The sequence below is a fragment of the Elephas maximus genome, chromosome 19, assembly GCF_024166365.1.
Source record: "Elephas maximus indicus isolate mEleMax1 chromosome 19, mEleMax1 primary haplotype, whole genome shotgun sequence".
Classification (NCBI taxonomy): Eukaryota; Metazoa; Chordata; class Mammalia; order Proboscidea; family Elephantidae; genus Elephas; species Elephas maximus.
The window spans coordinates 64,811,031-64,838,789 of NC_064837.1; the positions used below are offsets into that span (position 1 = coordinate 64,811,031).

Below are 27,759 nucleotides of genomic sequence, written 5' to 3' on the forward strand. Positions count from 1 at the left end.
GGTATTTGGAGGCTTGTCAGTGGAGCCACTCAGAGGTGTAGTTACCTAAAATGCGCAGCCCCACTCTTGATATAGGTGAGTAGGACAGGGTGCAATGCCCCTGACCAGGACGGGGACAAATCAGGCCCAGGTCAGCAAGTTTGGTCTTTCTGTCTCAGTCACCCAGGAAGGACTCCCTAAAAGCCCAACAGTACTTAAGCTGTTGGTCCTGGCTGAAGGTGACAGTGGTCCAGGTACCCTGGGAGGCCACAATGGTTGGGTCCTGGCTGAAGCTGACAGTGGCCCAGGTGCCCTGGAAGGCCATCCTGGTTGGGCCCTGGCTGAGGTTGACAGTTGTCAAGGTGCCCTGGGAGGCCACAGTGGTTGGGTCCTGGCTGAGGTTGACAATGGTCCATGTGCCCTGGGAGGCCACACTGGTTGGGTCCTGGCTGAGGTTGACAGTGGCCCAGGTGCCCTGAGAGGCCACACTTGTTAGGCAGTGGAGAAACAGCCTACATGTCTCTTTGGCCCTGACAGAGCTGGATGGACTCTGCCAGGCTGTAAACTTGGTAACTTTTTACAAATATCAGCTTTATTGAGCTATAGCTTTATCGAGCTATAACTTACATATAAGAAAACTCATCGATTCCAAGTATGCAGTTTGATGAGTTTTGGCAAATGTGTACAGTTCTGAAACCATCACCACACTCATGATATAGAACACCTCCATCACTCCAGAAAGTTCCCTGTGCTCCTTTGCATCAATCCACTCCTCCCACCCCCGTCACCTCTGGTCTCTGGCAACCACTGAGGTGCTTTCTGTCACTATAGCTTGCCTTTTCTAGAATTTCATCTGAATGGAATCCTATGGTCCCTTGTGTCTGGCTTCATTCTCTTAGCACAATTCTTTTATGATTCATCCATGCCTTTGAATGTATCATTAATTTGTTCCTTTTTATTGCTGAATAATCTTCCATTGCATGGGTACACAATTTGTTTACCCCTTCATTGGATGATGGGTGTTTGGGTTGTTTCCTTGGTATCTTTTCAACTATGAGCCCCCTTGGGTGCCCCTACAGTGTTTTGGACTTACTAAGAGTTCAATAAGGAGCACTGGTGTCATGGCTGCAAACCAAAAATTCAGCGGTTTGAATCTGCCAGCCTCTCAGAAGGAGAAAGCTGTAGCAGTCTGCTTCTGTAAAGATTATAGCCTTAGGAACCCTGTGAGGCAGTTCTACTTTGTCCTATGTGGTCACTATGAGTCGGAATAGACTTGATGGCAATGGGAATGGAGGTGCTTAATACTGGTTTGTAGAGCAAAGGAATGAGAAAATTAATGAATAGAGAGTCTGAGTCATAGGTACAAAGGTGATTCATGACCCTGGCTGGGAGCTGGCAGGAGGTGGACAGGAGCAGAAGCCTGGCCAGGATCTGAAGTTCTTAAGCCTAGAAGAGGCCTGGATTGGAGGAAAGGGGACCAGGGGATGAGAAGCTGGGATATAGAGGATGCAGTGCAGCAGATGGTGCTGTTCCCACAAGGAGGATAGGAGGGTGGGGCTCAGAGGGAGCCCAGATCCCCAAGGTGTCTTCCTGGGTAACTCTCACATCCTGAGAACACATGGGGCACCCAGGAGAGTGGCCAGAGCTGCCACTGGGCCCTCATTCTGGTTGGATGCTTGACTCTCAGCCTCTTAGGGGGCAAGAAACTGGGGTGAGCCAATGTCTACGGGTGAACAGACCCAGCCACGGGGATCTGAGGAAGCTGAGGCACGGGAAGCAAGGCCAGGACAGACAAACAAGCAGAGAGAGAGAAGCTTCGGAGAACAGGTTGAGAGCAGTGCTAGAAAGATATTCCTTTTCCCTCATTTATTAAGAAAACAATACTCAGGACATATCTAGCATCATGAAGAAATAAGCCCATGCTCCAAGCTCTGGTAAGGGGCCCTTCTCATTGTCATGTCTTCCTGCCACGGGCTGCTGCCACCTCTCCCGCCCTGGGCCAGCTGCTCTCCTCTCTGGGTGAACTCCCTCTGTGGTCAAGCAGTTGCTCAGAAGTTCAGACCTATGGGGAGGAACACACAGGGAAGGAGAAGTTGTGCTTTGCTCTTAAGAAGTTGTGCGTTACCAACTGTGGGGCTATAATAACTGCTTAAATCAGCATATGGGGACGCATAACCTGTAGCTATTTAAGGATATGAGGCCTTCTCCAGTAGACTTGTGATTGAAACACATTTTCTGGAAAGTGCAATTCTAGCTCTAGTGGCTAATTTATTTATTTTTGGTCTCTCTCCCTACCCCAGATGGTGGGAAGATTAGGCAAGTGTTGTTGGAACCACAAGGGGCATTTCCCAGGAGTGTGTGTGGGTGGGTGGGGGGGTGGAGGTAGGGGTGGTGTTCAAGACTGACAAAAATAGATATGTTAAGAACAAAGATGAGAGAAAGCTGAACTGAGCTGGCAGGTGTCTGAGTGGCCAATTAAGAAAATTAGCCAAAATAAAGTAATCGTCAAGACTTTAATTACTTACTGCAATAGTAGATGAGTCACTGGGTGGTGCAAATGGCTGATGCTTTTGACTGCTAACTGAAAGGCAGGAGGTTCAAGTCTGCCCAGAGTAGCCTCAGAGGTAAGGTCTCATGACGTACTTCCAAAAAATCAGCCATTGACAACCCTATGGAGCACAGTTCTACCCTGTAACACATGGGGTTGCCATGAGTTGGAGTTAATTCAATGGCAACTGGTTTAACCCGGTGTCATGGATTGAATTGTGTCCCCCCAAAATATGTGTCAACTTGGCTAGGCCATGCTTCCCAGTATTGTGTGGTTGTCTTCCATTTTGTGATCTGATATAATTATCCTAAGTGTTGTAAATCCTAGCCTCAATGCCTGTGGTTATGATCCTATTTGGGAGTGAGCTGTCCGTTATGTTAGTGAGCCAGGACACAGTCTGTAGGATTAGGTTGTATCTCGAGTCAATCTCTTTTGAGATATAAGAGAGGAAGTGAGCAGAGAGGAGAGGGACCCCCTACCACCAAGAAAGAACTGCTGGGATTAGAGTGCATCTTTGGACCCAGGGTCCCTGTGCTGCGAAGCTCCTAGACCAGGGGAAAATTGATGACCAGGACCTTCTACCAAAGCCAACAGAGAAAGAAAGTCTTCCCCTGGAGCTGGCAACCTAAATTTATACTTTTAGCCTCCTAGACCGTGGGAGAATAAATTTCTGTTAAAGCCATCCACTTGTGGTATTTCTGTTACAGCAGCACTAGTTGATTAAGACAGCTGGAAAGAGTGCGAACTCTCCCCGTTCCATATTTCCCAGGAATGGTGCCTCTGCTTCACTACCTATGGAGCTCTGAACAAAAGATTCCTGCAGGAGCCGATGTCAGGGTGGGGAGAGCTAGGAGTGGAAAGTACTGAGTATCACGTCAGAGTGGAGAAAAGTGTCTTCAAGATTTTTCCCCTTTTCCCTGATAAGGAGGTTTCAGCAGACGTACCTGAGGAAAGCCTGTTGAAGGTCCCTATAAAGAGGCCTCAATATGGAGGCCCTGGGGCAAGGAGTACAGATATGGGAAAAGAGCATGGCCAGCCAGGGGGCCTGAGTCCTTGACTGCAACCCCCTTCAGAGACGTTAATGCATTGGCCGTGCACCAAGTCTGGATGGGGAGAGCAACTTCCCCCTGAGGCCTGTCAGGCAAAGCCTTTGTAATTGCCTGTAGTCAGGCCTGTAGTCGGACTTCTCAAAATGTCCACTCTAGTGGGTTCTGTTTGATGGAGTCAGGAAACTAACAACCCAGCCACACTGTCCCCAAAGAAGACAGGGGAGTTATCCAATAGGAACTGTAGGAAACTGTGGGAAAAGTATTTGCGCTGGGCTGGCTGCTGTCAATGGCCCCTCACTCAGTTGAGCCCAGTGAGTGGAGCATACAGACTCTGACTTTCCCTCTGCAGAGCTGTGGTGTCACCCCTGAGTCTGGATTGATCTTCTGGTGCCGCAGCCAGGGAATGGGTCACAGTGGAAAGGGCTTTGGAGCTGGTGGGTGGTGGGCCTTGGTCCCTAGTTGGGTGACTCAAAGTGTCTTAGTTTGGCTCAAGCTCTATATTTTCTGAGCAGTGTGGAAAGTTTGGAGCCCTGGTGGTGTAGTGGTTAAGTGCTACCGCTGCTAATCAAAGGGTAGGCAGTTCGAATCCACCAGGCGCTCTTCGGAAACTCTATGGGGCAGTTCTACTCTGTCCTACCGCGTCGCTATGAGTTGGAATTGACTTGATGGCACTGAGTTTGGTTTTTTTTCTTCAATGAAATGTTTGGAGCCCTGGTGGCGTAATGGTTAAGAGCTTGGCTGCTAACCAAAAAGTCGGCAGTTCGAATCCACCAGCAACTACTTGGAAACTCTACGGGACAGTTCTACTCTGTCCTGTAGGGTCACTATGAGTCCGAGTCAGTCGACTTGAAGGCAACAGGGTTGGGTTTTTTTTTTATGGAATATTCAGGCCCATCATTGGCCAGAGCCCTAAACTAAATTCAAAATGGGAGAAAGTTTCTCATTGGCTGAAGGACGATGGTGGGAGGCCCTTAAATGAGATGGGATTATAGAGTCCCAGTGGGGAGGGGAGTGGAGATTACAGGTATTATGCCGGGAACTGGAAGACTCCCCTCTCCTTTATCCCTTGCTCAGAACCAGGGCCCACCCACCAGGACAGATGGAAGGGTGGATACAATATCATGGGTGTTCAAAGGGAGACATTCCAAATGTGTATGTACGTACGTGTGCGTGTGTGACAGAGCGAGAGTGTGAGTGTGTAGCAGGTGCACTTCTCAGATTGTACTGTTTCTCCTCAGATGAGGTGAAGATCCTTTTGCTGTGAGGGAACCCACAAGGCACAAAGTAAATAAATGCAAGCATGTTATTGTTGTGTATGAGGTATTAAAAAGAGAAACGTTTCCCTTTTTTTTTTTTACTGTGTTTTACGTAAAAGTTTACAGCGCAAATTTGTTCCTTTTTCAAAAATTTATACACAAATTGTTTTGTGACATTGGTTGGAATCCCCACAATGTGTCAGCACTCTCCTCTTTCCCCTTCTACCCTGGGTTCCTACATGCCTAGTTGTCCAGTTTTCTCATCCCTTTCTGCCTTCTTGTCTTCGCTTTTGGGCAGCTGTTTCCCATTTGGTCTCATATACTTGATTGACCTAAGAAACACGTTCTTCATGTGTGTTGTTTGTTTTCTAGGCCTGTCTAATCTTTGGCTGAAAGGTGGACTTCAGGAGTGACTTCGGTTCTGAATTAGAAAGGTGTCCATGGGCCATGTCTCTGGGATTCCTCCAGTCTCTGTCAGACCAGTAACTCTGGTATTTTGGAATTTTTCTTTCTGGAATTTTTTTTTTAATTATGGTAAATATATATAAAACAAAACATTTGCCATGTCAATGGTTTTTACATGTACAATTCAGCTGGGTAACTGTCACCACCATGTATTTCCAAGTTTCTCCTTTGCCCTTAACAGACGTTTGGTTTTAATTAACAATGAGACTTAAACAACATTATTTAAAATAGACAATATTATTCCTCTCAGGCAGTTTTAAACACCACGCCCCCTCCACCTTGAGGTAGTGTCTTGAAGTTTAACAGCCCCACAGCCACAGGGGCAGATTAACCAGCAAGCACTGTATGCACCGGCTTGCATCAATCAAGGTACACATGGGCTTGCTAGTCTATGGTGAGCAGTTTCACATGGGTTTCACCACATCGTTGCTGTGGTGAGGGACAGGTGAAACTGTGCTCTGCAGATTGGTGGGAAGGAGCAATTGGGCCCATGCGTACCTTGGTTATTGGGTAATCCAGTCCTGGCCACAGGAGATGGCCTGAACAGTTGTCCTGAGGAGACGTCTGAAGGGCTAGACTTCCAAACTGCAACCCCTGGAAGTCCCAGCCCATGAGCAGGGGTGGGAGGACAGGGACCCTGGGAGGCAGGGCAGAGGAGGAGGAAGAAGGATGAAGCTGGGCACTGGGGCTGGGCCCAGGTAGGTTCCCATTTCTCCTCAGCTCTGCGGACTCAGGGCAAGTGCCCTCCCTGGGCAGAGGGCATCCAAACTGCTCAGGCCCCTGAACTAGGAGCTCACCACAAATCGCCCCCTTAGGGAATGTGCACTTCAGTCAGGGATCTTGGGGACACAGGTCATCAAAGCCCAGCTTGGCCAACTTAAGAAAATGTGGCATCAAGCTTGTCTCAGAAATGTCCGAAAGCAAGCTCTTGGCAGGTCTCCATCTTTGCTTCTCTCGCACACAGCTGCTGCTTCTCTCTGTGCTTCAGTCCCAGGCTCCGCAAAGGAGTTGTTGCAGCGTTGGGGACACAGCTGTCCACCCATAGCTTGACACGAGCCCTGCCCACTCTGGTGGGATGGGGTGTTTGCTACTGGAAGGCATGGGAATAAGGTGCTGGTACTCCATGACGCCTCAGGAGGGTCCCCAGCTGTGCCCAGAGCTGTGTAGAACAGGGAGAGTACCTGGTCAGCCCCCGAGGCCAGGGCAGAGGCCCAGGCCCCCAGCCTCAGTCATGGCATCCCTAGCACTCAGGGTCTGTTTCTTCCCCAGGTGCCCGTGTCTAATCTGGAAATCGGGTCCGGGGTCAGGAGGCTCTGCTCGTCCATATAAGGAGCTGTGTCTTTGGTCAGAGTTTCACTGGACAAGTCCTCGCAGTCAGGCTGACCCCATTGCTTCCCAGGACCCTCCGAGACCCCTTCAACCAGAGGACAGCACCAAGCAAGAGGAGCAGGATGGGCACCTTCACAAATACCAGGAGCAAGTAGTGGGTCCTGTGAGAGGTACAAAGGGTCAGAGCCAGAGCTGGAGGCCCTCGATTCCCCCGGCCCCTCAATCCCTATGCCCCAATGCTGTGGAGCCATCACCCTGTTCACCCTGGAACCCTGGGCTGAGGCCTTGATTCCCCCAGACCCCTCACTCCCTATGCCCCAACACTGTGGAGCCGTTACCCCACTCAGCCTGGAACTCTGGGCATAGCAGCCCCACTCGGGAGACCACCACAGATCACCATAACCTGCTCAGATCCTCAGATAGTAACCTCAGCTGGTTTTGTACTGGCCCACCTTTTTTTCTAATTTCACCTCTGGGACTCCTGTTTGGCCAAAGTACATTTCAGCTCAACAGAAACACTGAAAATCAGCTGCCATCAAGTCGACTTCAACTCGTGGCAACCCCACGGGTGTGAGAACAGAATCGCACTCCATAAGATTTTCAGTGTCTGATTTTTTGTCAGTAAATTGCCAGGCCTTTCTTCTGAGGCACCCCTGTGTGGACATGAACTTCCAACCTTTTGGTTAGCAGCCAAGTGTGTTAACTGTTTTCACCATCCAGGGACTCCAACAGAAGCATCTAAGCCCATTGCTGTTGAGTAAATTCTGACTCATAACAAACCTAATAGGACAGAGTAGAACTGCTCCATAGGGTTTCCAAGGCTGTAATCTTTACTGAAGCAGACTGCCACATCTGCCTCCTGCAGAGCAACTGATGGGTTCGAACCACTGACCTTTCAGTTAGCACCCGAGCATTTTAACCACTGCACCACCAGGGCCTCCTTATAAGAACCTAAAGCCCACTGCCGTTGAGTCGATTCTGACTCATGGTGATCCCATGGGGTTTCCAAGGCTTTGAATCTCTACGGAAGCAGGCTGCCACATCTTTCTCCCACAGAGCAGCTGGTGGTTTTGAACCACTGACCTTCAGTTAGCAGTCCATCACTTTAACCACTGCACCACCAGGGCTCCTAAGCACCTCAAATCAAAAACCCATTGCTGTTGAGTTGATTCCGACTTATAGCACCCTGGAGGACAGAGTAGAACTACCCCATAGAGTTTCCAAGGAATGTCTGGTGAATTCGAACTGCCGACCTTTTAGCAGCCATAGCTCTTAACCACTAAGCCACCAGGGTTTCTTCCACGGGCTATGTTTTCCTGTCTCTGTGCTTTTGCTCTTCCTGCTAATGTTAGCTCCAGGTCACTTGCCTCGACCACCAAGGTTAACTAATTTTCCTTGCCATGTGGCAGTTGCTGCCTTGCCTCTTGGAGATTTGTGTCTTATCTCCCCTCGGCAACAGCTAGGTCATCAAGCCTTTTTGTTGGGTGATTGAATGGGTGAATGATTCTGCTGAGGGCTCAAATGGGAAGACAGTGGATGAGGAGTAATAAGGGGCCGGATGAGACAGAGGATGGGCTCGGAAAAGACAGAGGGTTGGCTCGGGGCTTTGACTTGGGCTATACCAGGCTCCAATGGGGATATGCACCTGATATCAGGCCATAGCACAGGGTTTTATGGATAGGATTGTGTCCCCCAAAAAGATATGTTGAAGTCCTAACCTCTGGTACCTGTGAGCATGACCTTGTTAGGAAATAGGGTCTTTGGAGATGTTACCAGTTAACATGAGGTCATACTGGAGTAGGGTGGATCCCAATCTAAGTGGTGTCCTTATAAAAGAGGAGAAGAGACATAGAGAGAAACAGAGATGGAAGGAAGACAGCCATGTGAAGATGGAGGCAGAGTTTGAAGTGACACATCTACAAGCCAAGAGTCGCCAAGGATTGCCAGCCATCACCAGAAGGTAGGAGAGAGGCATGGAACAGATTCTTCCTCAGGAGGAATCCACTTGGCCAACATCCTGATTTCAGACTCCTGGCTTCCAGAACTGTGAGACAATTCACTTCTGTGCTTATAAGCCACCGAATTTGTGGTACTTTGTTACAGCAACCCGTATTAGAAAACTGATACAGTGACAGAAGGGGTCCCCAGCCTTGGCTTCCCTATAGGAGGAGCCCCAGATAGAATCAGGAGACAGAACTGCAGGGACTCACCTGACGTAGAAGGTGGAAGACATGGCTAATGGTTTGGAAGACAGGTTCGTTGGAGTGGTCAGAACTGTTTTCGCTAGACACAGGCAAAGTTAGTCACAGATTATTGGCTTCAGACTGGAGGTTCATGAGCGGCTGATAACACCACCCCTGCCCTGCCAGATAAGAAAGTACCTACCTGGGCCAACGGTCACTTTAACTTGGACTCCAAGGTCAGATCCTTTTTTCTCAATCCCACACCAGTACGTGTCGGCATCCTCTCTGCTGAGCTTCTCCATGGTCACCGTGAAGGAGCGGTTCCTGTGATTGTCCCTGATAGACATTCGATCTTTCTTCACTTCTTGCTCTGATCCTCTACTTTGAATGAGGATCTTGCAGAAATTCCAGATTTTCCCTTGGCACCACCACTTTCTGTGGGTCTCCCACCCTGTGTCATAGTGGCACTGCACAGTCACCGAGCCCTCCTCTGAACCGCTCACTGACTCTGGACCTTGGAGGGAGAAGCAACCTGGAAAAGAGAATTCCAAAATACAGCTACTTCGCTCTGAGCCAGGCTGGCCAAGGAGCCCCATGGGGTTCATGGGGCCCCAGGCCAATGCCTGGGGACTGAATAGCCTTCCCAGCTACCGCCTAGCACATCTGACTCCTCAATCCTCTCTCCTTCCTTGTCCTTTCAAGCCCCTTCTCATCTGCTCTCCTCCTTCTTCTCTGCCTCCTCTCCCTGAGGCCTCTGCTGGTTCCTCTTCTCTTCCCCTCTCATTAGATCTTAGTGTAACCAGTGGCATGTTGGTCAATATTTAGCAACTTAGCTGTCCGGGGGGAAAAAGTCCTGGTTTGCGCATTTGTCCCTTCCCGTGACGTAAATAGTCCCACTGTGGCTGATTTCAGGCTGTCAACAGGATGTTGGATGCAGAACTGGAAAGAGGTGTCCATAATCAGCTCTTGTGAGCCAGTAAGAGCTGATACAAGGCAGTACGGGTTGGCTCCTGCACACCAGGGGGTGCTCCAGGGTTCTCTAGCCTTCATCTTGCCTCACTCCGTGTGCCCCTCTGATTATTTCCCTCTATTACCATGGCTCCAAGTATTACCTATATACCGATGACTCTCAAATCTACATGCAGCCCAACTTCTCCCCTTAACTTTAGCCCACCATTTACAAATGTACAATGGATGTCTCTACCTAGAATTCCATAATTACAAAACTAAGCTTACTGCCTCCCCCATGCTGAACCTATTTTTCTTCTCCAGTACTTCCCCTCTAGTGGACGTTCATGCAGGCAGGACATTAAAGGCTTAATGTAAGTTGAGCAGGTTAGAGATGAGTATAAATTGAATGCGTATCTTGTTAAATTGGCTGATTCCTGTTAAGCTGATCATTTTGAGATATGCTTTTTCCTCGGTGATGACCACATGTACCTTCACCACATGGAAGTGAACAAAGGGGCGGAGGGTCATGGTGGAAGCCTCTCTTGACATACATAGCCTCAGAGTCTCAGGGACAGGACGACATCTCTGCAGGGCGAGGAAGTTAGGACCATTACACCATCCACATGCTGCCTCCTCACTCATTGTTACCTTCTCCCTGAGCCACTTTAGTTTAACTGAGGTTGGCATTTGTAGTCAGTAGGATAACGTTCCTCCCCCCGCCAAAGATGTCTACTCCTAATCCCCAGAACCTATGAATATGTACTTTTCATGGCAAAAGGGAGTTTGTAGATGTGATTAAGTGAAGGATCTTGAGATGGGGAGCTTATCCTGGATTATCCAGTGGGTCCATTGTAATCACGAGGGTCTTTATAAGTGAAAGAGGGAGGTAGGAGAGTGCGTATCAGAGTCAGAGAGAGGTCTGAAGATGTTATGCCGTTGGCTTTGAAGATGGAGGATGGGGGCATGAGCCAAGGAATACAGGTGGCCTCTAGAAGCTGGAAAAGGCAAGGAAATAAATTCCAGGACTTTGAACCAATTAATTCCAGTTCGAACCCCTGCCGAGAATTTGAATTTCTTACAAGTTCCCAGAAAGGAGCCCTGGTGGTGCAGTGCTTAAAGTGATCCGCTGCTAACTGAAAGGTTGACAGTTTGAAACCACCAGTGGCTCTGTGGAAGAAAGATGTGGCAGTCTGCTTCTGTGCAGATTTACAGCCTTGGAAACCCAGGAGACTGTATGGGGTCACCATGAGTCAGAATCAATTCAATGGCAGTGGATTTGGTTTGGTTTTTGGTTTAACGTGTTCCGAGGTGATGCTAATGCTGCTGGCTAGGGACCAGTTCTGAGAAGAACTAGCAGAGCAGTGGTTCTCAAAATTTATTATACGTAAGAATCACCTGAGGATCTTGTTAAACTATAGGCTCTGATCAGTATGTCTGGGGTGGAAGTGCAAATTATCAGCAGGGGTTTGAACTGGAACAAACTAGTTAAAAAAAAAGCCCTGATAAATTCCCCCTTAGAGCCCCCAGAAGGAATACAGCCCTGCTGATACCTTGGTTTTAGCCCGGTGAAACCATTTTGGAGACCCTGGGTGATGTAAATGGTTAACGTGCTAAGCTGCTAAACAAAAAGTTGGTGGTTCGAGCCCACCCAGAGGCACCTTGGAAGAAAGACCTGGAGATCTACTTCCAAAAAATCAGCCATTGTAAATCCTATAGAACATAGTTCTATTCTGACACACAGGGTTTCCATGAGTCAGAATTGACGGGATGGCAAATCAATAAATAAGTGAATAAACAAAAGACCTTCGAAAATGTAATAAAATAAATTTATGTTGTTTTAAGCCACTGAGTTTGTGGTAATTTGTTACTGCAGCAATAGGAAGCTAATACAGCATTCAATTGTTGTTGTTAGGTGCCATCAAGTCAGTTCCTACTCATAGTGACCGTATGCACAACAGAAGGAAACACTGCCTGGTCCTGCACCATCCTCACAATAGTTGCTATGTTTGAGCCCATTGTTGCAGCCACTGTGTCAATCCATCTGTTGAGGGTCCTCCTCTTTTTCGCTGGCCCTCTACTTTACCAAGCATGATGTCCTCCTCCAGGGACTGATTCCTCCTGATAACATGTCCAAAGTATGTGAGACGTAGTTTTGCCATCCTTGCTTCTAAGGAGCATCCTGGCTGTACTTCTTCCAAGACAGATCTGTTCATTTTTTTGGCAGTCCATGGTGTATTCAATATTCTTCACCAACACTATAGTCCAAAGGCATCAATTCTTCTTCAGCCTTCCTTATTCACTGTCCAGGTTTCACATGTATATGAGGTGATTGAAAACATCATGGCTTGGGTTAGGTGCACCTCAGTCCTCAAGGTGACATCTTTGCTTTTCAACACTTTAAATAGGTCTTTTGCAGCAGATTTGCCCAATGCAATGCATCTTTTGATTTCTTGACTGCTGCTTCCATGGGTGTTGATTGTGGATCCAAGTAAAATGAAATCCTCGACAACCTCATTCTTTTCCCCATTTATCATGATGTTGCTTATTGGTCCAGTTGTGAGGATTTTTGTTTTCTTTATGCTGAGGTGTTATTCATACTGAAGGCTGTGGTCTTTGATCTTCATCAGTAAGTGCTTCAAGTCATGTTCACTTCCAGCAAGCAAGGTTGTGTCATCTGCATAAGCAGGTTGTTAATGACTCTTCCTCCAATCCTGATGCCCCATTCTTCTTCATATAGTCCAGCTTCTCAAATAATTTGCTCAGCATAGAGATTAAATAGGTATGGTGAAAGGATACGACCCTGACGCACACCTTTCCTGACTTTAAACCAAGCAGTATCCCCTTGTTCTGTTCAAAACACTGCCTCTTGATCTATGTACAGATTCTTCATGAACACACTTAAGTGTTCCGGAATTCTCATTCTCCACAATGTTATCCATAATTCATTATGATCCACACAGTCAAATGCCTTTGCATATTCAATAAAACACAGGTAAACATCTTCCCGGTATTCTCTGCTTTCAGCCAGGATCCTTCTAACATCAGCAGTGATATCCTTGGTTCCACATCCTCTTCTAAATCTAACTTGAATTTCTGGCAGTTGCCTGTAGATATACTGCTGCAGCCACTTTGAATGATATTCAGAGAAATTTGCTTGCAGGTGATATTGATATTGTTTGATTATTTCCACATTCGGTTGGATCACCTTTCTCCGGAATGGGTACAAATAAGGATCTCTTTCAGTCAGTTGACCAGGTAGCTCTCTTCCAAATTTCTTGGCATAGATGAGTGAGCACTTCCAGCACTGCACCCATTTGTTGAAACATCTCAACTGGTATTCCATCAATTCCTGGAGTCTTGTTTTTCGCCAATGCCTTCATTGCAGTGCAGCTTGGACTTCTTCCTTCAGTACCATCAGGTCTTGATCATATGTTACCTCCTGAAATGGTTGAACCTTGACCAATTCTTTTTGGTATAGTGACTCTGTGTATTCCTTCCATCTTCTTTTGATGCTTCCTGTGTCGTTTAATATTTTCCTCATAGAATCCTTCAGTATTGCAACTCAAGGCTTAAATTTTTTCTTCAATTCTGTCAGCTTGAGAAATGCTGAGCTTGTTCTTCTCTTTTGGTTTTCTAACTCCATGTCTTTGCACGTGTCATCGTAATATTTTACTTTGTCTTCTCGAGTCACCCTTTTGAAAACTTCTGTTCAGCTCTTTTACTTGATCATTTTTTCCTTTTGCTTTAGCTACTCGATGTTTAAGAGCAAGTTTCAGAGTCTCTTCTGTCATCCATTTAGGTCTTTTCTTTCTCTCCTATCTTTTTAATGACCTCTTGCTTTCTTCATGTATGATGTGCTTGATGTTATTCCATAAATCATCTGATCTTAGGTCACTAGTGTTCAGTGTGTCAAATCTATTTTTGAGATGGTTTCTAAATTCAGGTGGGATATACTGAAGGTAATACTTTGGCTCTCATGGACTTGTTCTAATTTTCTACAGTTTAAAGTTGAATTTGCATGTGAGTAATTGGTTGTCTGATCCACAGCCAGCCCCTGGCCTTGTTCTGACTGGTGATAATGATCTTTTCCACCATCTCCTTCCACAGATGTAGTTGATTTGATTCCTATACATTTCATCTGGTGAGGTGCACGTGTATAGTCGCCATTTATGTTGGTGAAAAATGGTATTTGCAATGAAGAAGTTGGTCTTGCAAAATTCAATCATGTGATCTCTGGCATCGTTTCTGTCACCAAGGCCATACTTTCCAACTACTGATACTTCTTCTTTGTTTCTGACTTTTGCATTCCAATCATCATTAATTATCACTGCATCCTGATTGCATGTTCTATCAATTTTAGACTGCAGAAGCTGATAAAAATCTTCAATTTCTTTATCTTTGGCCTGAGTGGTTGGTGCAGAAATTTGAATAATTGTCATATTAACTGGTCTTCTTTGTAGATGTGTGGATATTATATTATCCTATCACTAGCAGCATTGTACTTTGGTATATAAAAAATAAAAAAATTATTTTTTACTTTTTTATTTATTTTTTATTTTTTATAGATCTTGAAAAATTCTTTCTGGTGATGAATGCAATGCCATTCCTCTTCAAGTTGTCATTCCAGGCATAGTAGATCATATGATTGCCCAATTCAAAATGACCAATACCAGTCCCTTTCGGCTCACTAATGCCTAGATATCAATCTTCATCTGTTCCACTTCATTTTTGAAGATTTCCAATTTTCCTAGATTCATACTTCGTATATTCCACATTCTGATTATTAATAGATGTTTGCAGCTGCTTCTTCTGATTTTGAGTAATGCCTCGTCAGCAAATGAAGGCCCTGAAAGCTTGACTCCATCCACGTCATTAAGGTCAACTCTGCTTTGAGGAGGCAGCTCTTCCTCAGTAGTATTTTGAGTCTCTTCCAACCTGAGGGGCTCATCTTCTGGCACTATATCAGATAATGTTCTGATCCTATTCATAATGTTTTCACTGGCTACTTCTTTTCAGAAGTAGACAGCTGGGTCCTTCTTCCTAGTCTGTCTTAGTTTGGAAGGTCGTCTGAAACCTGTTCACCATGAGTGACCCTACTGGTTTTTGCATACTGGTGGCATAGCTTCCAGCATAACAGCAACACACAAGCCCCCACAGTACAACAAGCTGACAGACACGTGGGGGAGTATTCAATTAGGAGAACCAAATTTATACTCTTCAAACCAACAGCATTACTAGAGAACTTGTTTTCTTTACTGAATTCATCTTCTCCCTTGTCCTCCACAATGAAATTTAATAAAATTTCATCAATTCTGCCTCAAAAATGCTTCTTAAAATTATCTTTTTCTTTCCTTCTCTGCTGTCACTGTCCATGAGAACAGCATGAGACAGAAAGATTATGAAATGTGTATGCAGAAAAATACATCTACCGCAGAGTAGTTGGGAAACCTCGGTTCCTTATTTGTAAAATGGCTGTGCTACTTCCACCTTGCAGGTTGTGACAAGACTTGGATTTGTATCAAGCACAGGCATGTGGGTGTTGCTCCATTAGCGATAGCTGGTGGACAGGCCAGGGCCCCATCTCATGCCTGGATTGTGGTAGGACCGTCTTGAGAGGTCCCCTGCCCCCTGCAGCACCCCTCCTCCAATCTCCTCTCCAAATTGCTACTAGAGTTTTGTACTGAAGCTGTCCCCACCTCCTCCACATCTGCACTTGCCATGAGCACTTAAAAAATCTTTCAGGGAGGAGGCAGGGCCGAGATGGCAGAGTAGTCTGATGCTTCCTGTTGTCCCTCATACAACAAAGACCTGAAAACCAAGTTCTTCAATTATATATGACAATTTAGGAGTCCTGAACATCAAAAACAAAGATGAGGAATCAGACTGAGTGGCAGGGGGAAGAGAGAGATGGTTCAGAAGCAGCAAGGAGTTGCCAGACCTGACCTGGCCAGCACCAGCTTATTGCAGGCCAGATTGGCTGGCACACAGTGAGGCAAGCAGTGGCACTTAGGACAGGACACATTTTCCACATTAGGAGAGACTGAGTGGCAGAGAGTCTGCTCAAGCCTCCAGAACCAGCAAGAAACAGTGTTCAATCAGCAAAAGATACCTATAAGCATCTAACCTACTGCATAGATTAAAAAAAAAAAAAAAAAACTTCCCTTTTTGGGAAGTACCTCTTTCCCATTTACTTGGCCCCTCCTTGCCCTGCTCTGGATCCCTGTCTGGCTTCAGTGATTGCTGCATACCCTGAACTGGAAGTAGGATCCGTTGCATGTCCTGAGCCGTTCTCCCATCTTTGGAGAGGGAACGAATTAACAATCAGGAAAAAATAATCTGCCAGTTCCCCTAAGTCGGGAATCCAGGACAGGCACAGCTCCTTCGCCTAGGCACAGACATAAGTGGTCCACGGACTTTGAATGCCTTTCACACCTGCATAGACTCGTATGGAACCATTTCAACAGCATAGGCCCTCATTAGCACAGTATAGCAGGTTATATACCTAGGCCTGTTTTCATCTGTATCTGCTATAAGGGGGAGTGGCAGATTCACGACATATGACACTGCCCTGCCCATTAAGCAGGGTCCTCACCTGTCCACATCAGGGACCTGAGGACTGGTGGCTCCACCCACTCCACCAGGCCACTGCTACAGGGGTCCAAGAATAAATGGTGACTCTGAGTACTTACAGCCAACAGCACTGGGTGCCCATAGTCTGGCTGCAAAATCCACCTACTCGTGTGCTGTAAGGAATAGGTTCACACCTTCCACCCAGATACTCAGGGATAGCAGTCAGGCCCTTGCCTTGATTGGTGCATGATCCCCTACTGCAGCCAGATACCTGTGCCTACTCCAATCACCCCTGCTCATCTGGGACTATAGATGAGAGCCTACACCACACACTTGATGACCAACAATGTGGACACCTGAGCTGAAGCCACACAAGAGAAGTAAACGAACTCCTGGGCTCACATACATAGTAACAGCTCTAGCCACCTGGAGACAGGACAGGAGAGCTTCAAAGACACCAATAATCAAACTAGTTCACACGACCAGCCTATTTGGGCATATCAAAACAAAACAAGAAGCTAGGAAGCAGTAAGCAACTGTAAAATAAATGAATGTAATAACTTGTTGATGGCTCAGAGACAACAGTCAATATCAAATCACATAAAGAGACAGACCGTGTTGGCTTCAGAAGCCACCAAAACAAAGAATCAAGAAATCTTCTGGAGGAAGAGAAATTCTTGGAATTACCGGATTCAAACGACTAATATACAGGACTCTTCAAAAAAAAAAAATTTTTTTTCTTCAAGAGATCAGGCAAAATGCAGAACAAGCCAAAGCAAAGCAATAGCAAAGCTTATAAATTTAAGAAGGTTATACAAGAGCACAATGACAAATTTAACAGGCTGCAAGAATCCACAGAGAGACAGCAAACAGAAATCCAAAAGTTTAACAATAAAATTTCAGAATTAAACAACTCAATAAAAAGTCGTAGGAGCAGAATTGAGGCAATGGAAGTTGGAATTAGTGAGATTGAAGGTAACGCACTTGACACCAACTTATTTGAGGAAAAATCAGATAAAATAATTTAAAAAAATGAAGAAACCCTAACAATTCTGGGGGACTCCATCAAGAGGAATAAAAGAGATTGGAGTACAAGAACAGGGGTGGATAACAGAGAATACAGAGAATTGTTGAAGATTTGATGGCAGAAAACTTCCCTGATATCGTGAAAAATAGGAAGGTATCTATCCAAGAAGCTCATGGAACCCCACACAAGGTAGATCCCAAAAGAAAGTCACCACGACATATTATAATCAAACTTGCCAAAACCAAAGATAGAGAGAATTAAAAAAAAAAAAAAAAAAATTATTGTGCTTTAAGTGGAAGTTTACAAATCAAGTCAGTCTCTCACACAAAAACCCATATATGCCTTGCTACACACTCCCAATTACTCTCCCCCTAATGAGACGGTCTGCTCTTTCCCTCCACTCTCTCTTTTCGTGTCCTTTTCACCAGCTTCTAACCCCCTCCACCCTCTCATCTCCCATCCAGGCAGGAGATGCCAACATAGTCTCAAGTGTCCACCTGATCCAAGAAGCTCACTCCTCACCAGCATCCCTCTCCAACCCATTGTCCAGTCCAATCCATGTCTGAAGAGCTAGCTTCGGGAATGGTTCCTGTCCTGAGGCAACAGAAGGTCTGGGAGCCATGACCGCTGGGGTCCCTCTAGTCTCAGTCAGACCATTAAGTCTTTTCACAAGAATTTGGGGTCTGAATCCCACTGCTCTCCTGCTCCCTCAGGGGTTCTCTGTTGTGTTCCCTGTTAGGGCAGTCATCTGTTGTAGCCGGGCACCATCTAGCTCTTCTGGTCTCAGGATGATGTAGTCGCTGGTTCATGTGGCCCTTTCTGTCTCTTGGGCTTGTAATCACCTTGTGTCCTTGGTATTCTTCATTCTCCTTTGATCCAGGTGGGTTGAGACCAATTGATGCATCTTAGATGGCTGCTTGCTAGCATTTAAGACCCCAGACACCACTCTTCAAAGTGGGATGCAGAATGTTTTCTTAATAGATTGTATTATGCCAATTGACTTAGATGTCCCCTGAAACCATGGTCCCCAGACCCCTGTCCCTGCTACGCTTGCCTTCAAAGCATTCAGTTTATTCAGGAAACTTCTTTGCTTTTGGTTTAGTCCAATTGTGCTGACCTCCCCTGTACTGTGTGCTGTCTTTCCCTTCACATAAAGTAGTTCTTATCTACTATCTAATAAGTGAATGCCCCCTCCCACCCCCTCCCTCCCCCCTCTCGTAACCACAAAAGAATGTTTTCTTCTCAGCTTAAACTATTTCTCCAGTTCTTATAATAGTGGTCTTATACAATATTTGTCCTTTTGCAACTGACTAATTTCAGTCAGCATAATGCCTTCCAGGTTCCTCCATGTTAGGAAATGTTTCACAGATTCCTCACTGTTCTTTATCGATGTGTAGTATTCCATTGTGTGAATATACCATAATTTATTTATCCGTTCATCCATTGATGGACACCTTGGTTGCTTCCATCTTTTTGCTATTGTAAACAGTGCTGCAATAAACATGGGCATGCATATATCTGTTTGTGTAAAGGCTCTTATTTCTCTAGGATATATTCCAAGGAGTGGGATTGCTGGATCATATGGTAGTTTTATTTCCAGCTTTTTAAGGAAGCCCCAAATCAATTTCCAAAGTGGTTGTACCATTTTACATTCCCCCCAGCAGTGTAGAAGTGTTCCAAACAAGAGAGAATTTTAAGAGTGGCTAGGGATAAACGAAAAGTCACCTGCAAAGGAGAGTCAATAAGAATAAACTCTGACTCAGCAGAAACCACGCAGGCAAGAAGGCAATGGGATGACATACGTAAACCTTGAAGGAAAAAAATTGCCAGCCAAGAATTATATACCCAGCAAAACTGTCTCTCAAATATGATGGTGAATTTAGGGCATTTCTAGATAAACAGAAGTTTAGGGAATTGGTAAAATCTATAAAAACTAAACCTCAAGAAATACTAAAGAAAGTCCTCCATTTAGAAGATCAATAACATCAGATAATAACCCAAGGCTAGAACACAGGACAGAGCAACCAGACATCAACTCAGATAGGGAAGTCACATAAATAAACCAAAGCTAAAACACTGAAAATAGGGAAACAGATATGTCAATAAGTAAAAGATGACGACATTAAAACAAAAAAGAGGAACTAAAAAACACAGTCATAGATCTTTCATATAGAGAGGAAGTTGAGGCTATATAAAGAAATAAAACATTGGATTAAGCCTAGGAAAATAGGAGAAATATTTTACCTTAAAAATATTAAGGGAACCACAAAGGAAATTAACAATCCTACACATCAAAATAAAATACAAGAAAAACATAAAGACTTAGCAACTACAAAACTGAAAACAATGAAAAGCATGAAAAGAAAATACATAAAGAAAAATGACTCAGTACACAAAATTAAATGGAACAAAGAAACTGTCAACAACACAAAAAAAAGACATCAAAATGTCAGCACTAAACTCATACCTATCAATAATTACGCTGAATGTAAATGGACTAAATGCACCAATAAAGAGATAGAGTGGCAGAAAGGATAAAACAAAACAAAACAAAACACAATCCATCTATATGCTGTCTATAAGAAACACACCTTAGACTTAAAGACACAAACAAACTAAAACTCCAAGAAGGGGAAAAAATATATACATATCAAGTAAACAACAATCAAAAAAGAGCAGGAGTGGCAATATTAATCTCTGACAAAATAGACTTTAAAGCAAAATCCACCACAAAGGATAAGGAAGGACACTATGTAATTTTTTTACACCAGGAGAACATAACCATAATAAATATTTACACACCCAACCGCGGGGCTCCGAAATACATGAAACAAACTCTTACAGCATTGAAAAGAGATAAACAGCTCCACAATAATAGTAGGAGACGTCAACACGCCACTTTCAGTGAAGGACAGAACATCCAGAAAGAAGCTCAATAAAGACACAGAAGATCTAAATGCCACAATTAACCAACTTGGTCTCATAGACATATATAGAACACTTCACCCAACAGCAGCCAAGTATACTTTCTTTTCCAATACACATGGAACATTCTCCAGAAAAGACCATATATTAGGCCAAAAAGCAAGCCTTAACAGAATCCAAAACACCAAAATATTACAAAGCATCTTTTCTGACCATAAAGCCAGAAAAGCAGATATCAATAACAGAAAAAGCAAGGAAAAAAAAAAAAATCACATACATGGAAACTGAACAACACCTGGCTCAAAAACTACTGGCTTATAGAAGAAATTAGGAATGGAAAAAAGAACTTTACAGAATCAAATGAGAATGAAAACACATCTTACCAGAACCTTTGGAATACTGCAAAAGCAGTGCTCAGAGGTCAATTTATAGCAATGTATGCATACATCCAAAAAGAAGAAAGGGCCAAAATCAAAACATTAACCCTACAACTTGAACAAGTAGAAAGAGAGTAGCAAAAGAAGCCCTTGGACATCAGAAGAAAGGAAATAACAAAAATTAGAGCAGAATTAAATGAAATAGGAAATAGAAAAACAATTGAAAGAGTTAACAAGATCAAAAGGTGGTCCTTTGAAAAGATCAACAAAATTGATAAACCTTTGGCCAAACTGACAAAAGAAAAACTCGAGAGAAAGCAAATAACAGAAATGAAAAATGAGATGGGTGATATCACAACAGACCCAACTGAAATTAAAAGAATTGTAACAGAATACTATGAAAACTTGTACTCCAACAAATTTGAAAACCTACAAGAAATGGACAAATTTCTAGAACCATACAACCTACCTAAACTAACACAAACAGAGGTAGAACAACTAAAAGAACCTATAACAAAAGAAGAGGTTGAAAATGTAATCAAGAAACTCCCAACAACAACAACAAAGCTTTGGTCCTGATGGCTTCACTGGAGAATTCAAACACACTTCCAGAGAAGAGTTAACACCACTACTACTAAAGGTGTTTCAGAGCATAGAAAAAGATGGATTACTCCTAAACTCATTCTATGAAGCCAGCATAACCCTGATATCAAAACCAGGTAAAGAAAAAAAAGGTAAAGACACCACAAAAAAAGAGAATTACAGACCTATATCCTTCATGAACTTCATGAACTTAGATGCAAAAATCCTCAACAACATTCTAGCCAATAGAATTCAACAACATATCAAAAAATAATTCACCATGACCAAGTGGGATTCATACCAGGTATGCAGGGATGGTTTCAACATTAGAAAAACAATCAGTGCAATCCATCACGTAAATAAAACAAAAGACAAGAATCACATGATCTTATCAACTGACGCAGAAAACGCATTTGACAAAGTCCAACACCCATTCATGATAAAAACTCTCAGCAAAATAGGAATAGAAGGGAAATTCCTCAACATAATAACGGCCATTTATACAAAGCCAACAGCCAACATCATCCTAAAAGGAGAGAGTCTGAAAGCCTTCCCCTGGAAAATGGTAACCAGGCAAGGATGCCCTTTATCACCACTCTTATTCAACATTGTGCTGGAGGTCATAGCCAGAGTAATTAGGCTAGAGGAAATAAAGGGCATCCAAATTGGTAAAGAAGAAGTAAAAGTATCTCTATTCACAGATGACATGATCTTATACACAGAAACCCCCAAAGAACCCACAAGAAAAGTGCTGGAACTAATAGAAGAGTTCAGCAGAGTATGAGGCTACAAGATACACATACATAAATCAGTTGGACTCCTCTACACCAACAAAGGGAACTTCGAAGAGGAAATCACCAAATCAATATCATTTACAATATCCCCCAAGGAGATAATATACTTAGGAATGAATCTAAGCAGACATGTAAAAGACTTATACAAAGAAAACTACAGTACAATTCTGCAAGAATCCAAAAGAGACTTACGTAAGTGGAAAAACGAACCTTGCTCATAGATAGGAAGACTTAACATTATAAAAATGTCTATTCTACCAAAAGTGATCTATACATTTAATGCAATTCCGATCCAAATCCCAACGACATTCTTTAATGAGATGGAGGTATGTATCCTAGGGGAACAAGAGCTGTCACACAAATAAATGCATGCACACCCATGTTCATTGTAGCACTGTTCACAATAGCAAAAAGATGGAAACAACCTAGGTGCCCATTAACGGATGAATGGATAAACAAATTGTGGTATATTCACACAACGGAATACTATGCAACGATATAGAACAACAATGAATTTGTAAAGCATCTCATAACATGGATAAATCTGGAAGGCTTTATGCTGAGTGAAATCAGTCAGTTGCAAAAGGATAAACATTGTATGAGACCACTATTATAAGAAATCCAGAAAAGGTTTAAACACAGGAGAAAACATTCTTTGATGGTTACAAGGGTGGAGAGAGAGGGAGGGAGAGGGGAATTCACTAACTAGATAGTAGACAAGAATTATCTTAGGTGAAGGGAAGGACAACACACAATACATGGGAAGTCAGTACTACTGGACTAAACCCAAAGCTAAGAAATTTCCTGAATACAACCAAACACTTCAAGGGACAGTGTAGCAGAGGCTGGGGTCTGAGGACTATGGTTTCAGGGGACATCTAGGTCAATTGGCATAAAAGTTTATTAAGAAAACCTTCTGCATCCCACTTTGGTGAGTGGCATCTGGGGTCTTAAAAGCTTGGGAGCAGCCATCTAAGGTGCATCAATTGGTCCCAACCTACCTGGAGCAAAGGAGGATGAAGGACACCAAAGATAGAAGGAAAATATTAGCCCAAGAGACAAAAGGGCCACATAAACCAGAGACTCCATCAGCCTGAGACCAAAAGAGCTAGATGGTGCCTGGCTATCACCAATGAGCACCCTGACAGGGAACAGAACAGAAAGTCCCTGCTGGAGCAGGAGAAAAGTGGGGCGCAGAACTCAATTCCTAGTAAAAAGATCAGACTAAATGGCCTGGAGGAATCCCAGAAGACATGGCTCCCGGGCTCTCTGTTAACCCAGAACTAAAACCATTCCTGAAGCCAACTCTTCAGACAAAGAATAGACTGGACTATAAGACATAAAATGATACTCATGAAGAGTGTGCTTCTTAGGTCAAGTAGATACCTGAGACTAAGTGGGCAGCTCCTGTCCAGAGGTGAGATGAGAAGGCAGAAAGGGATAGGAGTTGGTTGAATGGACACGGGAAATCTGGGATGGAAAGGGGGAATGTGCTATCACATTATAGGGAGAGCAACTAGGGTCACATAAGAATGTGTGTATAAATTTTTGTATGAGAAACTAACAAGGATTGTGAACTTCCCCCTAAAACACAACTAAAAAAAAAAGAAAGAAAGAAAAAAGAAAATCTTTCAGTGCGCCTCCTGCAGCCACTTTCCACCCTGCTGCCTCAGAATGAGTTAAAATCCTTTTGTTTCCCATTCAAGGTTTTTTTTCGCAATCTCAATCTGTTAGGGATTGAATTGTGTTTCCCCCAAATATGTGTTGGAATCCTAACCCCTGTGACTGTGGATCTAATTCCAATTCTCTGCATTGCCTTAGACCCTGGTGCAATGCCTGGCAGTAGGAGCCAAGTGCATTTGGCTGAATGAATTAATAAATAAATTAATAAAGGCTCCTTTTCATTTGCCTGGATGGGACACCTCCCCTCAAGCCCAGGGCAGGTCCTTTCTTGCCCCTAAAGTGCTGAGCTCCCGAGGCCCCAGTCCCACTCACCTGGGAGGCTGAGAAGGAACAGAGCTGGGGGCAGCCACATGGTCTAGCCTCCCCAGCTCCTGCCCCTCTGTCTACAGTCGGCACAAACCCGGATCCCTCTGGACCCTCAAAGCTCTTGCCTGGGCCCAGAGGCTTGCACCTTCTGAGTGCCCAGACCGCCTTTGTGTTTTGTACTCATTCACTTCCTTTTATAGCACAAATATTTCCTGCTTTTAGTTATTTAGCAAATTGGTGTCATGCCTTGGCTGGGCTGAGTCACAGGGCTTGATAGGCTTCACTAGATAGGGTAAAGGAAGCAAGAGGGCTGGGCAGGGTAAAGAGGAGCGGGGAGACATGGGTCTGTAGAACGGGCCTCTGGGCTATGGGATCTTGAGCACAAGAGATACATCAGCCTGGGCACCAACTCCTGAAATGGTTCTACACTGCAGCAATGGGGCCCAGCAGCAGGGAACCCCCATGCAGAGGAGTCAGGTGGGCCATGCTCAGCATACCTGGAGATGCCTCTGTTCAGGTGTTATAGCCTAAAAGTGCGGACTGTGGAGTCAGACAGACCTGGGCTCTAACCCCACAAGTACCACTTACAAGCTGTGCAGTCATGCACAAGTTACTTAACCTCTCTGAGCCTCAGTTTTCTTTTATCTGTAAATTGGGCTCACAACAGTTGTTGTGAGAATTAAAAGAGAAAATGTATGTGAAGCTCCGAGGACAGAATCCCAGGATGGAGTTAGCACTCAGTACATTAGACGTTATTATTAGTACCGAGGGAAAACCTCAGCTACTGGAGAAAGAGTAGGATAAAATCAGCCCAGAACATTTTTAAGGACAGTAAAACTATGCTGCGGGATGCTGTAATGGTGGATACATGGCCTCACGCATTTGTCAAATCCCACAGGACTGTACAACACAAAACTGGACTCTAACGTAAACTATAAACTTTAGATAATAATAATGGATTGGCTCATCAGTCAGAACAAATGTACCACACTAATGCAAGAAAAAAAAAATGCAAGATGTTAATAATAGGGAAACCTTGTCCAGGCAGAAAGGGGATATATGGGCATTTCCTCTACTTTATGTGCAATTTTTCTGTGAACCTAATACTGCTCTGAAAAACAGTGTATTAAAAAGAGATTCACTCACATACAAAATAAGCCCAGGGCAGGTAGGCTGGGTTTCCTCACTAGTAATAAGATGAATTCTAAACTTCACCTGGCACCATTTAATTAGAATTCTGATTTATAACTCAACAGCTAAAACTCTCCCTCCCTCTCTCCTTTCCTTCCTTTTCAATACTTTTTATCGTTAAATATAACACAAGTACAGAAAATCACGTGAAAGAAATACAGCTTAATGAATTGTTTTTCTGTGACAAACAGCCTTGTGACCATGGCAGAAGAGAGAGCTTTGTCAGCCAGTCCAGACACCCGGCACATGCCCCTTCCAAACACAAACCATCTCCTCCTACGCAGGCCAAAAGTAATCCCTGTCCTCGTTTTTATAGTGATCACTTTCTTATTTTTCTTTCTAGCTTCATCGCCCTAGTGTGTATTACCAAACACTACGGTTTAGTTTCGCCTGTCTTTAAAAATCTTTTAAGTCTCTTTTAATCATAAGATCTCCACCATCTCTTTTTATTTCCTTTGTAATTTATTTGTCAAAAAATCCAGACATTGTCTTATGGTTTTCCTCAGTTTGAATCTTGCTGCTTGCTTTTCCGTGGTATACTTCAGCATTTTTCTGTGTTCTGTATTTTTATACATTTGAACTTGAATTTAGAGACTTAACCAGATCCAAGTTGATTTTGTTCTGTTATGTTTTGCAAGAATATGTCCTCAAGAGGCATACGCTGTCTGTTGCCTCTTTTTGTGATGTTAGCAACCACTGATACACATTGCCTGGATCTTTGTTAGCCGCAGTCTGAGTCAGCCCTGACTCACGATGACCCCATGCACAGTGGGAATGAATCATTGTGATCTATAGGGTTTTCAGTGGCTGATTTTCGGGAGTAGAGCGCCAGACATTTCTTCCTAGTCCATCTTAGCCTGGGAGTTCAGCTGAAACCTGTTCGACATCATACCAACATACAAGCTTCCGCTGAGAGACAGGTGGTGGCTGCGTGTGAGGTGCATTGGCTGGGAATCCAACCCTGGTCTCCCACATGGAAGGGCAGAATTCTACCACTGAACCACCACTGCGCCCTCCTTGATCCATTAAAAAAAAAATTTTTTTTTTTTTTTCCATTAGGGGTTGTAAAATGGCAGAATTCTGCCATTCCTTCTTCATCTACTTATTGAGATGCATCTACAAAGATATAAACAGTCTCTCAATTACTACTTGGTTTTTTTTTTTTTTTTTTTATCCAGCAGTGAAGTTTGTAATGAGAGGCAGGATAAATGTTGATTCTTTTTCTTTACTTATCGGTTTCCATAAGAAAGATGCGGTGCTCTAGCACTCTCCAAGGATGATCAAGAAGTTTTAATTTTTGGCATCATTAGGAGCTCATGGATTTAATTGAATTTGGTGCACTTAGATCCTTTGCAGTCATTCTCCTTACTGAAGTTCAAATTGTCTCATCTTTGTCCCATCGAAGACTCTTGAGGTTGGCTCCTGGGTCCTTTTGACACCACCCCAGTAGTCTTTGATCCCTTTCTTGCTATCTGGCGTGAAAGGATGCTCTGGTCTCATCTTGTACATTTCCTGTCCCACACCTAATGTCACCGTTTCTGCAAGAAGCCCTGCATTTTTATGTGGAAATGGTATTTCAAGACTACAGTCTGTACTCTCGAGATGCTTATTGCTACCTGGTAGGTCATTGTTTCTGGGCCTTTGTTATGGATTGAATTATGTCCCCCGATGAGATATGTTGAAGTTCTAACCCCTCACTGGTGAATGTGACCTTTTGTGGAAATAGAATTTTCCTTTGCAGATGTTATCAGTTAAGTTAATGGGGTCATACCAGAGCAGGGTGGGTTCTAATCCTAATCCCTTCTGAGTGACACTTTATAAAAGAGAAAGACAGACATGGAAAGAGTAACATATGCAGGAGGAAGCATTATGAGAGGATTCATCTACAAGCCAAGGAACACCAAGAAATGCCCAGGGCTACCATGAAGCTAAAAGAGGCAAGGAAGAGTCTTCCCCTAGAGCCAACGGAGAGTATATGTATATATACGCTTCAGTGGTTTTGGTCATCTAGAGAACCCAGCCTAAGACATTTGGTACTGAGAGTAGTTCTAGAGGAACAAAATCATAAGAATGCGTTTTCTGAATTGGTTCTCAAATCTGGCTAGTCTTAAAGGTACTGATGACTCTACCTCTAGTAATAAAGAGAGCACTGTTAATCCATGGTGTGAGATGACAATAGAAATATGCAAAACACGACCACCAATGGATCAAATATTTGTGAGACAAGGCTCTGGGTGATTGCATATTTGATACTTCTCTACAATTTTGTCAGAATGAGAAGAATAAGGAAGCTGGTTAGTTGCTAGACAAAGTGGTAAAAGAAAGAGCTGAGCTCAGGGCTTCAGAGCCACAGCTGAAGTGCTGCATAAAAGACCTGAAAGTTGCCACTTGTGTCTTGAAAAAGCCTTATTTCTTGTAGTAAGAAAACTGATATTGTTGAAAACCAAACTAAGTCTTACCGTAAGAGTGTCTGAATTATAATGCCAATTGAATTCCCAACCTGGAATGGTGTCTGAAGTTAAACTGAAGACATTGATTAGGAAG

The 27,759-nt window shown here is 43.9% G+C and overlaps 1 protein-coding gene across 8 annotated transcripts; it reads right to left on the minus strand.

Annotated features, from left to right (window-relative positions):
* Positions 1–615: 615 nt before the first annotated feature.
* On the minus strand, positions 616–24,198 carry CD300LB (CD300 molecule like family member b). Of its 8 annotated transcripts, none has more exons than XM_049861457.1 (5): positions 24,031–24,198; positions 9,012–10,345; positions 8,837–8,909; positions 5,796–5,934; positions 1,953–2,041 (listed from the first exon to the last, which is right to left on the minus strand). In XM_049861457.1, exons 2-5 carry the CDS (start codon positions 9,412–9,414, stop codon positions 2,036–2,038), a joined length of 621 nt encoding a protein of 206 aa, XP_049717414.1. In that variant the 5' UTR covers positions 9,415–10,345; positions 24,031–24,198; the 3' UTR covers positions 1,953–2,035. The 8 variants fall into 8 exon arrangements, 7 of the variants coding, with proteins under 7 accessions (XP_049717412.1, XP_049717414.1, XP_049717409.1 ...); XR_007514223.1 differs by lacking the exon at positions 5,796–5,934 and adding an exon at positions 2,505–2,668 and having other exon boundaries at positions 1,954–2,041; XM_049861455.1 differs by lacking the exon at positions 5,796–5,934 and having other exon boundaries at positions 616–2,041.
* Between the last annotated feature and the right edge of the window lie 3,561 nt (positions 24,199–27,759).

Coding starts and splice junctions, on each gene's coding strand:
- CD300LB (XM_049861452.1), bottom strand. CDS start 9,414: ATGAACCCCATGGGGCTCCTTGGCCAGCCTGGCTCAGAGCGAAGTAGC. Junction 8,910..9,011: donor TAAAGTGACCGTTGGCCCAG/GTAGGTACTTTC, acceptor GCCTGTGTCTAG/CGAAAACAGTTCTGACCACT. Junction 5,935..8,836: donor TCTTCCACCTTCTACGTCAG/GTGAGTCCCTGC, acceptor CCTGCCTCCCAG/GGTCCCTGTCCTCCCACCCC.